The 17,220-nt window shown below is 50.9% G+C and overlaps 1 protein-coding gene across 1 annotated transcript in view; it reads left to right on the top strand.

The window, feature by feature from the left end:
* WDR4 (WDR4 tRNA N7-guanosine methyltransferase non-catalytic subunit) overlaps positions 1-17,220 on the top strand; it is a 99,124-nt gene that overhangs the window by 70,148 nt on the left and 11,756 nt on the right. The window contains exons 7-8 of the mRNA XM_086935870.1: positions 4,452-4,550; positions 5,596-5,660. Of these exons, the coding sequence (XP_086791996.1) occupies positions 4,452-4,550; positions 5,596-5,660 (164 nt within the window). The remainder of the gene's footprint in view (positions 1-4,451; positions 4,551-5,595; positions 5,661-17,220) is intronic.

Here is a 17,220-nt window from a genome sequence, read left to right as displayed (position 1 = left end):
GAAGGACCCTTCCCAGTGGACCCTCAAGAAACCCAGTGGAAGATGGAAGTTTGGAGAGTCACCCCAACTGTGGATACCCCAGGTACCAGGATACCTGCTTTCACCTTTCCCATCCTCCTTAGTTCCCCCCTACTTTTATACTCCCCAACCCCCCCCCTTTCATCCCTGACCATCCATACTAGTTTAATTATTCAATAGTTGCTATGGCCTAATGGTATTCCTTATCCTCATTCCCATGTTTTAACCGTACTGTGTAGATTGCTCAAATTGTCTTGCATTTTACCTTTCTGTACAAATGTTGTATTGCAATTTTTTTCATTACCCTACCATTGTAAAGCGCTCTGATACCCTCGGGTCTAGCCAGCGCTATGTTAAACCTTAAAAAAATATATATATATACCAGGGAAGCCGGGTGCATAGGTGTGAAGTGACATCGGAAACAGCCGTAGACCACAAAAGAGGACTTGAGTGAAGATGCTGCTGGCGAAGGTGGAAGAGTCCGGTGGAACCCAAATATATCTTCTTGAATAGAAGTACCTGCAAGCACAGGGGCCAGCGAATATGCCACTCTGGAAGGACCAGGAAGCACAGCAGACCAATGACCACCGATGACAGAAGATGCAGGAGAGTTGACAATGACCATGTCTCTGCCGCTGTGAGGACCAGGCGATGCTGTGGAAGACCAGGAGCCTTTCACGAGCTGTCCTACGTTGGAAGTCGAGAAACAGGGGGTCAGTGTCTGGCGGGAGCACCAACAAGCCTAGTCAGCAACAGACGTGAAACATGTAGAAGGTGCAGTGTTAGAACCAGCAAGGTCTAAGGGACTCACCAAGTACAGGAGAGTCAGAGCAGGCCCGAAGCAAACAGGAGAGCCCACTGGAGCCAAAGAAGACCCTCCGCGACCCACAGGCCGAAGGCACCGCAGTCGCAAGAGGACCTCGAGCAGCTCACTAAAGATGCAGGCCCATGGTGCAAAAGATGCGGTGAGGATGAAGATCTTGGCAGGAAGAGATGCGGGAGCTTCTTGGAGCCCAAAGATCTCTGGAGAAGAGTCAACAAGCCTTTGCAACGGCGTTTCAATGCAGTGCACAGGGGGTGCTGTTCCAACGAGTCAGATGAGGGATGCTGGCCTCAAACCTGCTGAGCAGACCGTGCAAAATACACATTTGATGGACCGAATGCAGAACAATGTCTTACATTCACCCCAGTACAAAGATCTGGGCCTAAATCCATCGTTTTTCTGCACTCCACACCACCCTAGGTCAGACACTGGCTATATGCAAATCATCCTTCACCCTGTGCCTCATGAGAACAGTCCAGCCCGAACTACCAAGCCATGTCTTTCCTAGACCGGAATCAAGCATCCAAGGACCGGTTTCTGGCTATCAGCCTTCTTCAGCCTGGATAGCTTGACTCCAGTGATGTGGAGAGCCTGGGACTCACGTCTGAGCATACCCAGCCCACTCGGGGTGAAAATTGCAAAAAACACAGTTGATAGACAGAATGCAGAACAATGTCTTACATTCACCCCAGTACAAAGATCTGGGCCTAAATCCATCCTTTTTTTTGCACTCCACTCCACCCTAGGTCAGACACTGGCTATATGCAAATCAGACCGTGCAGGCCCGAGGGAGTTGCAGAACCATCACCTGTGTTGCTGGGCCTTTCGAAGTCCGGAGGACATTAGGAGCAGCAGACCGGTCAACTTACTTGTGGTGCCTTCAAATGCAGGGGAGTGACTCCTTCACTCCAAGGGAGATTCCTTCAGGTGTCTTTGATGCCCACAGGCCCGGAGAGGAACCTGGAAGAAGCACAGACCAAGACGATGCAGATGACTTGCAGAACTGCGAGACGAGAAGCAGCAGGAGTCTTCCTTGGTGTAGTTTGGGTTCCAGGCAAAGTCCAGATGCCCAAACGATCGAAGTTGATGTGATTTCGGATCTGAATGTTGTCCCATGACGAATCTGAGGAACCACCCACAGTTAAGCCCTTAAGTACCCAAAGGAAAGGATTGGAATGATTCAGGGGTCCCTCCCAGAGGAGGGGCTGGACAGAGGGGAGAATACTCCCACATCCTTTGTCCAATTTCATGCCAGAGCAGGAGCCAACGGCTCCCATAACTGGTTTCAACTGTAGTATGCAAGGAGGGCACCAAATGTGACCTTCAAATCAGTCTAGTAGCACTGGCAAGCGCCCCCACCCTGTCCCAATACACTAAACCCTGTGTGGGAGGTAGTCACACCTCCCTGTGACAGGAAACCTATTCTACCTTCCCCTGCTCAAGCTCTGCAGCAGGAGGGCAGAATCGTGTCAGGTCAGCAGCAGCACTAGATTGCTGGTAGACCCTAAAAGGCTGTACCCAGGAAAACAAGGGAGCTCCCTAGGGGAGCCCCCAGTACATGGGATCCAGCATCCAGCACTGGAATCGGTGTTGGGGTAGGATTCCAACATGTTTAATACCAAACATGAGTCAGCGGGTCTGTGTCCGAACAAATCGATTTGTTCAGACATAGACCCACTGAATCCCGCTTAGTGAGATTGATTCTCCTACAACCAATTACTGATTGGATCGGCTGCCAGATCCCGCACGCCGGGACCCCTGTAGCCAGCCTTGAAACACCCGGCTCTCAGGCTTGGCATAGTCGCATCGACGACTTCACTCTCGTTCCCCAGGATCACCAGAACAATTTTTCTCCTCCAGCACTGTTTGCACATCAACCCAGTCCTGATGAAGATCTCGATTAATGTGGATCAAAACGCCGTCGACTACTCAGCGCAATCAGAGACACAGCCCACAATGTGGTTCATCCTAACTACGGCCAATCTAAATTGGAACCAAACCTCACAATTCAACTGGAGCCACGTTGTTTCCATTACTCGCTGTATATATTTATGCACTAGTCGCCATGCGCCGTTTATGCTGATCACATTATCACTTGCGTCGCCACATTGTTCATCACATGCACATCTTGAGCACCAAGTACAATTAGGGTTGCATTATTTGTTTATTTACAGTGCTGCTAGAACTGTCACTTTCCCACCCTTTTCTAGATAAACATGATGTCATGAGCACATTTGAAACAACTAAAGAGTCTCCTTATTTCCTTTCTGATAATGTTTATGACATATCCTTTCTAATTGTCTTTCAATAATACCAGTTGGGATTCTACATGTTTATTTTGAATCAAGATATATGTCGCTGATTTTGATTAAATGAGCCAAAACTGGCCCAGGGGATTTGACACTTGCGCATCTGCACAGCCTGTACTTAATTTTCCAGCGATTTCTACAAAGGTCAGACATGCCTCTTCTGCTCTTTCGGGCAGGTTTTGAGAATAAAAGCACCCTGTGAGAATTGTTTTAACAGCCTCTCACTTTCCAAATGTCAAAGTACCAGCAATCTAGTCCATAAAATACATTTTGTGGCAGACAAGCGAAAAAGGTGTATTTCCCACAGAAGTGTTCAACCACAGTCTCATGCACACACAGTCTGCCATAATTGTGAAAGCCCACCACTATTCGGCACGTGCTCTAGCATTCTAAATATGCACCAGTGTGCCCACATGGCTGGTTTCTCCGTCACTCCTTACATCCTGCATGTTCCCCTAGAAATGAGAATCAGAATTACCTCTGCAACCACTGCCTTGTCTCCTTCACCTGGTTTGTTCAAACCATGAAAGAAGTTGACCTTTGCCCCAGACACATTCCTTCCAAATGACTTTCTCTGGCTCTGCTAGCTTTAAGCCAATCCCTAAATGTAAACCTTTCTTTACTCTTACCCCTACTGAGCCCTAGTTTAACATTCCTCCAAGCCTCGTCCTTACTGTCGCAGCTAGCCAAGCTTTAAACCTAGCCTTACTGTGGCCGTGCTCTACCCGTACTGATCTTCTAGGTCCAAACCTTAGTCTTCCCTTAATATCTCATTTGAGAGGTTTCGAGTAGCATTGTGGTAAAGGTAAGTGATGGGGTCGCGTTGACAAGGTTTGGATGATGGCTTTGAGGACAGGGAGATCTGTTGTAATGGGAAGTGCGCCCAGCTTCTGCGCGCAGTGGAGAGCGGGTGAAAGGCATGCAAGGTTGGCTGAAACACTCTGGATGCTTCTCTCCCAGCTTGAAGACTGGACGTTCCTCCTCAAGCTGGAAGAAACTAGGGGTTAGTAGCCTAGTGTGCATCTCCTCAGCCCCCCGCCCTGCCCTCTACCACAGGGAGTTATGAGCAAACATTCTCCACCAGGTTTACCTCTGGCGCCACCAGGCAGAAAGCATCCTGATGATGGAGAGATGGATGAACGCTGCAAAATGCAAAGGCGACTTTCAGCTCTGGTGCAGAGATCCTGCTGTTATGTACAAGAAGCTCCTTGAAGCACTGTCTTTGGGTGCGTTTGTTTTATCCCCTCTGCTTTGTGTTATAACAATGATGATCTTACTGGTCGTCCATTTTCTCTTCTCAGGACCAAACCCTCAAGCTTTGGGAATACCAAAAAGGGACAGAAGTGCAGAGCTGTAGCCTTTCTGGCTGCCGTCTGCAAGATGGGAACGGAGAACACAAGGTAAGCGGTCGTAGTGCTGGCACTGGGGATGGTGATGGAGAAAGTGGACAGGAACTAGTCTTGGTGATGTAAAGTGAATGTGCCCCTGGAGTGGGGCGCAGGGTAGAAAGAGGTCTGAGTTACGGCTATTAGCTTGGTGAGAGTTCTAGGCAGTGCCTGGCCCAGCACCCGTCCCTGCCCCGAATAGCTGGTCGTCTTCTGCTGAGTCTGACTTTTGACTGCTTGTAATTCCTGTGTTTCTTTCTTGTAGCTGGTTTTGTTGCCCAGTTCTTGTATTTTGCTGCAGTTTGTTTTCGCAGTTTTTTCCCTCCTGTTTCACTGCCTCTCCCTGACCCCTCCCCGCAAATATACCCAGACATGGGTCCCGTGCGCATACTGTCATTGGAACCAAGATTTATCTGGCTGATGAGCCCGTAACCAGGGTAAAACCGGTCTTGTGTTTGGTTCAGGGAGGACCTGGTCTGCAGTTCGGGCTGGACCAGTCTCATTGGAGCACGGTCAAGACTGATTAGCATATAGCTGGGTCCAAACGGAGGTGGCATGGTGCGCAAAATAACAATGGACTGGAACGCAGCCCATGTAATTTCTAGTGGCTGAGTTTAATTCAAGCATTCCATCCATCCCTGTTTGTGTACTTTAGATCTACAAGGTCTGCTCAGTGTTTGGCGATTCTTACTCCTGCTTCCATGAGCCAGAGAACTGCAGTACAGGAAGGATCTGAGGCTTGGCCTGCTAGAGATTCTCTTGGTATTTGAGGTACCAGAGAGTATCTACAAGGTATGTGATGCCACTTCTTGCACACTGACTGAGGTGGCACTGGGTAGTCGCTGGGGCAAGCTGCACCGCACAGGTTAAGGGTTGAGTCCAAACTTTGAATTGTAAGGCATGAAGTTAAAGTGGTTTAGAAGATATGCACTAACGAAAATAGCTCCTTTCACACAATGAGGATATTATTCCAGGTAAATATCAGTTGAAAAATGCAGGGCCTGTAATGAGAACAAACTCTCGACAGTGTTGTGATATTCCTTGTTTTCTTTTCTGGCAGAGTTTTGCTGTTTCGAGAATAGCCGCCTGCAGCCATGGGAGGCACATCGCAGTCTTGTTTGACTGGTAAGTATGGACCGCTAGAACTTCTACCTTTATCCAGAACAGAGTTAGTGTTCATCACAACCCATGCTGGGTTAATCTCATCCGACAGGTACAGGTTATGTACCTGATTGCTAATCACTAAGCCAGATCTCTGAAGCGCCTGCTCATGTCCAACACTTCTTCCGCTCCAGAGATAACTGGACAGAGTGGCCTCTTCGTATCTGCTCTACCTAACTCTTGTTTTGTATCATTCATTACTACATTTCAGACCTTTCGAGGTATATAAGAGGGATCTTCAAACTCCAAAACATAGAACACTCTTCTACATTCATGAATTAATGCAGTGAGAATTTATCAAGGTTCAGTTTTGGAGGACCAAGTTATACGCGTGCATGAGTTATATATGACTACATGATTATTACTATTGTTATTAAAAAGCATATCATACATACCTGCTGGGGTTTCTTGGGTCTATCAATCTCTCGCAAAGCAGGACCGTCTAGGAGCTAGTGATTTGCTACGGACAGCAGAAACTTAGTTGGAAAAGAGCTTTTGCTGGTGAAAGGTACCTGGTTGTGCACAGAACGCGTGAATGGGGAGTCGATGGAGAAGTGCTGTGGGTACTGACATGGAGGCTACAGAGAGGGCTGCATGGATATGGGTGCTTGGCTGCGTGAATGCAGGAGTTGTTGCCATGAGGGGCTCTCCCGATGCGGTACCCCTTTCAGAGACCAAATGTCAGTGTCCATCACCACAGACTTTGTGGTGTACATGTGGAGTCCATGTCAGTGCCATTTTAATTTCCAAGCTCTGGTTCAGGTAGAACAACAAAGTATATCTCAGCCTTTTAAAGGTGGAGGATGCCCTCGGTGAGGCAGTTGTAGTCTCTCTGTACATCACAGGGCGGTGCTCTGTCCCACTATCTACCACACAGCAATGGAGGTGTGTACCTCTGCGTCTGTCGTCCTGCCTCTGTTCTTTTAGGGTGTCCTCCCGGTGCTGGAGTGGACCGATGAACCTTGACTTTTCCTAGGTTTCCGCCTACAGTGATCTGAATCCAGACCCAATGCACAATCCTGCCCTCCACATGTAGGCCAGCTCAAGAACTCTCCTGCTTCAATACTTGAAGTCCATCTCTGGGGACAGGGCATCGTTCGGCAACACTACCATTCTTTTCAAATGTTACTTATTTTGAAAAAAAAAGTAAAAATTATTTTGACTGACAAAAAGGGCTTGTAGTTTCCCACCGGCTCTGTCGCTTCTAGCTTATGCCACAGATCAGAGGCCTTCAGATGTAGGCATCTTGTGGCTCTGATACACCATGGCTGACATTCACGGGCCCTGTCTGTAGTGCTTGCAAGCAGAGCATCTTGCTCCCGCCTCTGTTCTTTGCAATTCATTGTTTAGACCTTCAAGAATGTGTCCTCCTTGCCTCCGGTCATTTCCCCAGATGCAGATATTGAGGAAGTGCAGCCCCACCGTGCTCAGTGGTTGGTGTGCCCAGTAGGCTGGACTCCTTCAGTTGATGAGTAATGCACTCTAGTGCCCACCCCGCCAGCAAATGCCCAACTTGCCAAGTTATCGATCTTGCACTGAAGCCTGTTGCATAGTGCTGTCGCAAAACAGGCCAGCTGTATTTAGAAATTTTAGATACTGAAAAATCAGCTCACATAACTACTGTCTTAAATATCATTGTAAAAAAAAAAAAGAGTACCTCTTTTTATAGGTCATTCATAAAGAAATAGCCGCAGGTCTGTGAAGGTGTCTAGAAACCTCACCTTGCTGTTGGGGTACCCGAGTCACTCCAGGGGCCCAGACTCTAGCTTTATCACAACCCAAAGATCCGGATTTATATCCGCACGACCCACACTTGTTACAACGTTCTCATTTTCAATGTGCTGCAGACTCAAAAAACCTTGAGCCACTTTTTGTCTGTACTTTGACCTTCAGTTTATGATCCCGCAGACGACGTCAGACCATTCTCCCTACAGGGCCACTAGGGTATTGGGGACCGAGTCTTCCTGGCCATCTGTCTAGAGAAATTTGGATTCTAGTTCCACTGACCACTTAAGCAACCACTGCTGGACCCGTTGTTACCAAAAGTCCCCATGTGTTGCAAAGGTGGACAAGAGGCTCTGCTGAGGCTTCGTATACAAGACATCGTCATCTTGGAAGAAGCAAATCTAAGGGTTGCTTCTCCTCGTTCCGGCTCTGTGCTATTTGAGGAGTCCAAATGCTATGCCTTGCTACTTTTTAAAGACATGTCAGTTCACTCATGAAAAGTCGCTGTGTGATTGCGACCCGTGGTTGTGTGGCAGCGATAGTGACTTTTTACGGACCTTTAGGAGCTTGGCCTGCCGGCAAATAAGGCATTAAAAATAAAGAACTTCAACGGGAGGAGCTACGCGGGCATCCAAGATGGTCGCGTGAGCAGAGAGCTCCCGAGACCCGCGCCGCCCTTCTTTATATATCCTGCAATTATCCTGATCACTTCGACGGGCTTTTGAAGTGCTACTCCCACTGATGCTGGCAATTCTTTTTTGGTCGAAATCGGACCTCGGGGACCATTTTTCTGTCGTCTTCAACTCTCTGGCCTGCCCACGGATGCAACCGGGGTCTCGGCTGCCTACTATGGCCGAGCTGTAGTGCAACAACAACGGCTGCCTGGCATCTGGCCCACCGGTGGTGTACCACTTTCACTTTCGGTTTCCGGCCTCATTGTCTCTGTCTCCTCCTACTCTGTCTTCGCCTGCTGCCCTCACAGTGCACACTTTCCACCCTTGGGCTGGCAAGGAGGCCTGCGGTATTCCCTCTCCGGACTGCACTTCGGAGTTTCTGGACTCTTCTCCGCCCCACTGCCCCCTTTGGGTTCTCGGCCATCACCGACTGCAACATGGCGACAAAACCCGAGGTCGAAAAGCGCAGGAAGACTGTAACCCGGGGGGGGGTCGATCCAGTCTAATATGATCGAACGCTACACCCAGCCGAGAGGCTCCCCCGGTGTCACCAGCGTGGGCGCTGAAGGACCTCAAACGGACATGTCGTCTTCCTCTGAAGTGTCGCTCCAAGACCTATTGGCTGCCATCTCTGGACTTAAGGCCGATATGAGTCAGCAATACGAAGCCATCGTGTCCAAGATAGACACGGTGGCTGTGGATGTTACTCTTATTCGAGCCGATCTAGCCAAAACGAACGAGAGAGTGAAGGCACTAGACCTGAAGGCGTCGAGCCTGGTGACTGACATGGCGGAGGCGCAGTCTGAGATTGGGAATCTGCGTTCCTCGCATGATCTGCTGCTTAAACGTATGGAGGACTACGACAACAGGGCCAGGCGGAACAACATACGCCTAGTTGGAGTGCCGGAAAGTGATGGTGCTGCCTCGGTCGACCTATTGGTCGAAGAACTTATCATTGCTAAACTTGCTCCGGTTGGACTCAGTAAGTTCTTTGCCGTTGAGCGTGCCTATCGTTTCCCAGGAGGACAAGTGAAACCAGGAGGCCCGCCGAGGCCTATCATTGCAAGGCTATTTCACTACCGAGACAGAGACGCTATCCTGCAGGCCGCCCGTAAACACGGCCCGTTGAAATATGACAATAACTCTATCTCCATCTATCCTGATTTCACTCCCCAAGTGCAACGACAACGGTCTGGGTTTCTCGGAGTGAAGCTTCGCCTGAGGGACCGGGGACTGAAGTATGCCATGTTGTTTCCAGCCCGACTGCGGATTGAGTTCAGAGAACGTGCCTACTTTTTTGATCAGCCGGAACGTGCTGCCGACTGGTTAGATTCGTTGCCGACAGATGACTCTGAGAGCGGTGGCCCTGGTGGTGCGGAGGGTGGTGCAACTGCCCAGGAGTAATATGGGCCCCCGGAGATCCGAATTGAGACTACGTACTGTACAGAGTAACTTAACTGTGTGTTCAATGTTTATGCCCGGGGCGGTGCGGGAACGGGTGATTTCTCCCTTCCTCCTCGGGGGGTTCTTTGTGTAGATCAGATGGGGCGACAGGCACACTGCAGTTGGGGGTGGCTTTTTAGTCAGCAGGGGTGCAGGGAGGGGGGTGTTGTAACGGGTTTCTGTTTGGGGGCTGGTTCCTGGGGACTTGGTTGTGTTTCGTCTTGTTTGTTGTGTTTCATTTTTCATGGTATTTCACTGATTGCAATCATTCCGAACTTGGGGTTGTGGAGGGGAGTTGGGGTGGATTGCCTTTGCTGCGATGGGGGGGTGAAATGCGGGTTCTTTCTTGGAACGTCAACGGGTTGGGTGACAGGATAAAGCGGGGCATTGTGTTACAATTTTTGAGGCGCCATGCCCCTGATGTTGTGTTCCTTCAGGAAACCCACTTAATCGGTAATGCTTGTAAGGCCCTCGACCGCCGGGGTTACCGCCTGGTCACACATGCTGGTTTCACCTCTGGGTCCCGGGGAGTGGGTATCATGGTGAAGTCCTCCCTAGCTCTTGCTATTGACGAAGTTATACTTGACGACCGCGGGCGGTATGCTGCTGTCTCCGTTAGGTGGGAGGGCAAACAAATTGTGCTGGTTGCTGTTTATATTCCCCCGGGACTGCAGGCTACCACCTATGCCGATCTTGGCAGGACTCTTCTTGGCCTTCCTGATGGATTGTTAATCATGGGCGGGGACTTCAACTCTGTGATGTCTGGTGACTGTGATCGGCTTCCCCCTAGAGTCCTGCTGCCATCCCAGATGTGGCTCAATGAGATGGCTGATACTTTTGGCCTGGTCGATGTTTGGCGCTCACTACACCCTCCACTCCTGCAGTATACCTTTCACTCTGGTGTGCATGGCAGCCTCTCTCGTATAGATTACTTTTTTATGTTAGCCTCCACTCTGTCCACTGTCCGGGAGGTACGACATCTTCCCCGGGGTATCTCTGACCATTCCCCCTTGATGATTAAGATTTCGGTGGGTGGTCCACTTGGTAACAGGATTCCCCCGGTCCCTTCCTGGCATTTCCGAAGCCCCCGGCTCCGCTCAGATTTGGTGAAGGCAATTGATTGTTACTTTGATGAGAATGTGGGCTCGGTCACCTCCCCCTCTGTTCTTTGGGAGGCCTTCACTTAAGCAACCACTGCTGGACCCGTTGTGACCAAAAGTCCCCATGTGTTGCAAAGGTGGACAAGAGGCTCTGCTGAGGCTTCGTATACAAGACATCGTCATCTTGGAAGAAGCAAATCTAAGGGTTGCTTCTCCTCGTTCCGGCTCTGTGCTATTTGAGGAGTCCAAATGCTATGCCTTGCTACTTTTTAAAGACATGTCAGTTCACTCATGAAAAGTCGCTGTGTGATTGCGACCCGTGGTTGTGTGGCAGCGATAGTGACTTTTTACGGACCTTTAGCAGCTTGGCCTGCCGGCAAATAAGGCATTAAAAATAAAGAACTTCAACGGGAGGAGCTACGCGGGCATCCAAGATGGTCGCGTGAGCAGAGAGCTCCCGAGACCCGCGCCGCCCTTCTTTATATATCCTGCAATTATCCTGATCACTTCGACGGGCTTTTGAAGTGCTACTCCCACTGATGCTGGCAATTCTTTTTTGGTCGAAATCGGACCTCGGGGACCATTTTTCTGTCGTCTTCAACTCTCTGGCCTGCCCACGGACGCAACCGGGGTCTCGGCTGCCTACTATGGCCGAGCTGTAGTGCAACAACAACGGCTGCCTGGCATCTGGCCCACCGGTGGTGTACCACTTTCACTTTCGGTTTCCGGCCTCATTGTCTCTGTCTCCTCCTACTCTGTCTTCGCCTGCTGCCCTCACAGTGCACACTTTCCATCCTTGGGCTGGCAAGGAGGCCTGCGGTATTCCCTCTCCGGACTGCACTTCGGAGTTTCTGGACTCTTCTCCGCCCCACTGCCCCCTTTGGGTTCTCGGCCATCACCGACTGCAACATGGCGACAAAACCCGAGGTCGAAAAGCGCAGGAAGACTGTAACCCGGGGGGGGGGGGGTCGATCCAGTCTAATATGATCGAACGCTACACCCAGCCGAGAGGCTCCCCCGGTGTCACCAGCGTGGGCGCTGAAGGACCTCAAACGGACATGTCGTCTTCCTCTGAAGTGTCGCTCCAAGACCTATTGGCTGCCATCTCTGGACTTAAGGCCGATATGAGTCAGCAATACGAAGCCATCGTGTCCAAGATAGACACGGTGGCTGTGGATGTTACTCTTATTCGAGCCGATCTAGCCAAAACGAACGAGAGAGTGAAGGCGCTAGACCTGAAGGCGTCGAGCCTGGTGACTGACATGGCGGAGGCGCAGTCTGAGATTGGGAATCTGCGTTCCTCGCATGATCTGCTGCTTAAACGTATGGAGGACTACGACAACAGGGCCAGGCGGAACAACATACGCCTAGTTGGAGTGCCGGAAAGTGATGGTGCTGCCTCGGTCGACCTATTGGTCGAAGAACTTATCATTGCTAAACTTGCTCCGGTTGGACTCAGTAAGTTCTTTGCCGTTGAGCGTGCCTATCGTTTCCCAGGAGGACAAGTGAAACCAGGAGGCCCGCCGAGGCCTATCATTGCAAGGCTATTTCACTACCGAGACAGAGACGCTATCCTGCAGGCCGCCCGTAAACACGGCCCGTTGAAATATGACAATAACTCTATCTCCATCTATCCTGATTTCACTCCCCAAGTGCAACAACAACGGTCTGGGTTTCTCGGAGTGAAGCTTCGCCTGAGGGACCGGGGACTGAAGTATGCCATGTTGTTTCCAGCCCGACTGCGGATTGAGTTCAGAGAACGTGCCTACTTTTTTGATCAGCCGGAACGTGCTGCCGACTGGTTAGATTCGTTGCCGACAGATGACTCTGAGAGCGGTGGCCCTGGTGGTGCGGAGGGTGGTGCAACGGCCCAGGAGTAATATGGGCCCCCGGAGATCCGAATTGAGACTACGTACTGTACAGAGTAACTTAACTGTGTGTTCAATGTTTATGCCCGGGGCGGTGCGGGAACGGGTGATTTCTCCCTTCCTCCTCGGGGGGTTCTTTGTGTAGATCAGATGGGGCGAGAGGCACACTGCAGTTGGGGGTGGCTTTTTAGTCAGCAGGGGTGCAGGGAGGGGGGTGTTGTAACGGGTTTCTGTTTGGGGGCTGGTTCCTGGGGACTTGGTTGTGTTTCGTCTTGTTTGTTGTGTTTCATTTTTCATGGTATTTCACTGATTGCAATCATTCCGAACTTGGGGTTGTGGAGGGGGGTTGGGGTGGATTGCCTTTGCTGCGATGGGGGGGGTGAAATGCGGGTTCTTTCTTGGAACGTCAACGGGTTGGGTGACAGGATAAAGCGGGGCATTGTGTTACAATTTTTGAGGCGCCATGCCCCTGATGTTGTGTTCCTTCAGGAAACCCACTTAATCGGTAATGCTTGTAAGGCCCTCGACCGCCGGGGTTACCGCCTGGTCACACATGCTGGTTTCACCTCTGGGTCCCGGGGAGTGGGTATCATGGTGAAGTCCTCCCTAGCTCTTGCTATTGACGAAGTTATACTTGACGACCGCGGGCGGTATGCTGCTGTCTCCGTTAGGTGGGAGGGCAAACAAATTGTGCTGGTTGCTGTTTATATTCCCCCGGGACTGCAGGCTACCACCTATGCCGATCTTGGCAGGACTCTTCTTGGCCTTCCTGATGGATTGTTAATCATGGGCGGGGACTTCAACTCTGTGATGTCTGGTGACTGTGATCGGCTTCCCCCTAGAGTCCTGCTGCCATCCCAGATGTGGCTCAATGAGATGGCTGATACTTTTGGCCTGGTCGATGTTTGGCGCTCACTACACCCTCCACTCCTGCAGTATACCTTTCACTCTGGTGTGCATGGCAGCCTCTCTCGTATAGATTACTTTTTTATGTTAGCCTCCACTCTGTCCACTGTCCGGGAGGTACGACATCTTCCCCGGGGTATCTCTGACCATTCCCCCTTGATGATTAAGATTTCGGTGGGTGGTCCACTTGGTAACAGGATTCCCCCGGTCCCTTCCTGGCATTTCCGAAGCCCCCGGCTCCGCTCAGATTTGGTGAAGGGCAATTGATTGTTACTTTGATGAGAATGTGGGCTCGGTCACCTCCCCCTCTGTTCTTTGGGAGGCCTTCAAGACCGTTATCAGGGGTTCCGCTTTATCACTCATTGCTGCTGAGCGTAGGGTAAAGAGGGAGGCTGTTCTGGCCCTTGAAACTGAGATCACTGCGCTTGAAAGTGAGCTGGGTGGGGATGACACGCCTGCATTGTTGCACACTTTGGAACTAAAACAAGCTGATTACAAGGCTTGTGTCACTGATGCTGCTAAGTTGATGCGAGCGAACCAACTAGGCCGACTGTATGATGTGGGTGACAAAGCTAGCAAGCTCCTGGCATGGCTGGATAAGGCTGAACGAGCGAGTCGTGTTGTGCCTGTCATTGTTCGCGAATCCGGTGAGAGTGTCTCCGACCCTGGTGAAATTGTGGATTGCTTTGTGGATCACTTCCGGAAGGTTTATACGCCGGTTAGTGATCGGGATGAGGCTGATTCCAGGCTGCTACTGCGAGATATAGCCCTGCCTACTGTTTCGGAGGAAGATGGTCTTGTCCTGGAGGCCCCCTTTACCGTCAATGAGATTGCCCTTGCTATCCGATCGTTACGCTCGGGAAAGGCGATGGGCCCCAATGGGTTGCCCATCGAACTTTACAAACTTTGTCCGGACAAAATGGCCGCCCATCTGCGCAACATGTTTCTCGAGGCGGTTGAAGCTGGAAGCCTCCCCCTCGAGCAGCGCCTAGCTACCATAGTGGTCATTTATAAGGATGGCAAGCCTCGTGACCGCTGCACCTCCTACCGCCCCATCTCTCTGCTGAACGCGGAACCCAAAATCCTGGCCAAGGTTCTGGCCAATCGGTTGCTGAAGGTGATATGCGACTTGATCCATCCGGATCAATCCGGTTTCATCCCGCATAGGAACACGGCCCTTAACCTGCGTAGGCTCCACAGTGTTCTCGCGAGGGCTCACACTCTCGCCGAGCCGGCAGTAGTTGCCTCCTTGGACGCCACCATGGCCTTCGACACTATCGAATGGCCCTACCTTTGGGCGGCTCTCGCTAAGTTCGGCTTTGGTCCTAACTTCATCGCATGGGTCAGGCTCCTTTACGAACGACCATTGGCTCAAGTAATTGTAAATGGTAGATGCTCTGACCCCTTCCCATTAGGCCGTGGCACTCGTCAGGGCTGTCCGCTCTCCCCGCTTCTATTCGCATTGGCGCTTGAGCCCCTTGCTGCGTGGCTTCGGTTGGAACCCTCTATCAAGGGGATCCGATGGTCTCCAGATCTTGAAGATCGGGTCTCCTTGTACGCTGATGACATCCTTCTCTATCTTACTTCCCCTCAAAAGTCGCTTAACGTCCTCTTCGATGTTCATACGTCCTTCGGTAAGAACTCTGGATCAGTCATCAACTGGACCAAGTCCTGTGTTTACGTTATAGCCGGGGCGTTGCCACCTCTGCCTCGCAGGTTCCCCATATTGGTAGCGACTGACGGCTTCAAATATTTGGGGATCTATGTCTCTACGGTCTCTTCGGTCCGCAATGAGCGGAACTTGTATGCTCCGCTCCGCAGACTCAAGCAGGACGTGCGACGGTGGCGTGAATTGCCCCTATCCCCATTGGGCCGAGTGGCACTCTTCAAAATGTCGCTCCCCCGATTTCTTTACGCCCTGCAGAATTTTTTCGATCCTGTCCCTGCTCGCTACTTCCGTGAGGTTGAGAGTTTACAGCGACAACTGATTTGGGATGGTCGTGCCCGTATTGCCCTGTCCAAGCTCACCCTCTCATGGTACGACGGTGGTATTGCGTTGCCAGATATTAGACGCTATTACTGGGCCTCGCACCTGAGCGCTATCAACCATGCGACGTACTCTTCGGAACCTGCCCCCGCCTTTGCTTTGGAAAAACTATTACTGCCCGGTGGCAACTTTAATAGGGCTCTGTACTCAGTCACCCTTTCGACTCCTTACAGGCCCGACGAAGTGTGCAGTGCGGGCATGGAGAGATGCTACTGTGGCCACGGGCTGGGGTGGTAAGCTGACGCGTATGACGCCACTGTATGACTCGGATCGGTTGGGTAATCTGTGGAAGACGAAAGGATTTGAGAAATGGGACATGATTGGGATCAGTAAGGTGGAGGATCTGTGGGCACGGGGCGCTGTGAAATCCTTCGAGGTATTGAAACTGGAATACCGGTTAGATGATAGGGAGCACTTCCGGTATATGCAGGTTCGACATGCCTTGTCCTCCGTCTTTCCCTCTGGTACCGATATCCCGCAGTCCTCCCCTTTGGAGGATCGTGTTTTAGACGGCCATGTCCCCGATAGTACTATTTCCTTAATATATAAAAAGCTTGTCAATAACAGGGCTGACCAACTTGAGAAACTTCGTGCTTCCTGGACGGCTGACGGGCTCGAACTCGACGACGAAGACTGGCAGTCAGCTGTATCCTCCCCTAAGGAGGTGGCTATCCCGGCTCGGCTTCGTTTTGTCCAGCTGAAGATCCTCCACCGTGTGTATTTAACCGGAATGCGTCTGGTACGAATGGGCTTGGTTTCGGATGGACGGTGCAGGCGTGGATGTGGTATGGATGGTACCTTCCTTCATGTTCTGTGGGAATGCCCGATGATTGCGGCCTTTTGGTCTAGAGTGCATGATGTTATGGGTCGTGTCACCGGGACCCCCCTCCTTCCCGAAGCACGACGTTGCCTGCTCAATGTGTGGGAACCTTCGGACTGCAATGCTGCCCAGACACTTTGGGTTACGTTAGGCAACATGGTCGCTAAGAGAGATATAGCGCAGCTCTGGGGCTCCCCTAGACTACCATTGCTCAGTGCTTGGAAAGAGAACATGGACTGGTGCATGTTCCGAGAGAAAACTGTATATGAGGCACGGGGGCATCCCAAGAAGTGGTCCAGGGTCTGGGCTCAGTGGAATTCGTACCGCGGAGACATTTGCTCCCCCCCACTTGACTATGAGGTTCCTCTCCCCTCTTCTCCATGATTGACGTTCCGTTTCCAATTTCCAGTACAGCCTTTGCTTTCTCCCTCGTGCTCGCCCCCCCCCTCGCCATATGCGTTCCTTTATTTATTAGTATTCTTTCCCCCCCTCCCCCCCTCCTGCGACCCTTGCCAGTATGATACCATGTGTTTGTGTGTGGTTGTTCTTTTCGACAAAATCATAAAATTAAACCTTTTTTTCATCCTATTTGATATGGTGCTATGCTCCATTTAACAATGTGGACTCGATAGATTGCTTTAACCCTTTCCATGCTCATGACGAGCTCAGCTCGTCATGAGGCACAGTGGAGCTGTGCTGATGACGAGCTGAGCTCGTCATGAAACGATGTAAATCTGAAACCTTCAGCACCGGAGGGGAAAATGTGCAGCAGCGATGTGGTTAACAACGTACTGTCTCCAAATTTCCTTTTCAACCATCCGTTTATGTCATAGTGGCCGGCCCCGCAGGGTTGTAGGCAGACGCTGTGTATTGTGCATTTATAAATAAAGGTTTTCAAAAAAAAAAAAATAAAATAAAAAAAAAATAAAGAACTTGTCATA

Source organism: Lissotriton vulgaris, chromosome 8 (genome assembly GCF_964263255.1).
Source record: "Lissotriton vulgaris chromosome 8, aLisVul1.2, whole genome shotgun sequence".
Lineage (NCBI taxonomy): Eukaryota > Metazoa > Chordata > Amphibia > Caudata > Salamandridae > Lissotriton > Lissotriton vulgaris.
Note: the sequence above shows the minus strand (reverse complement) of the source record. Positions and strands in the feature narration are given on the sequence as shown.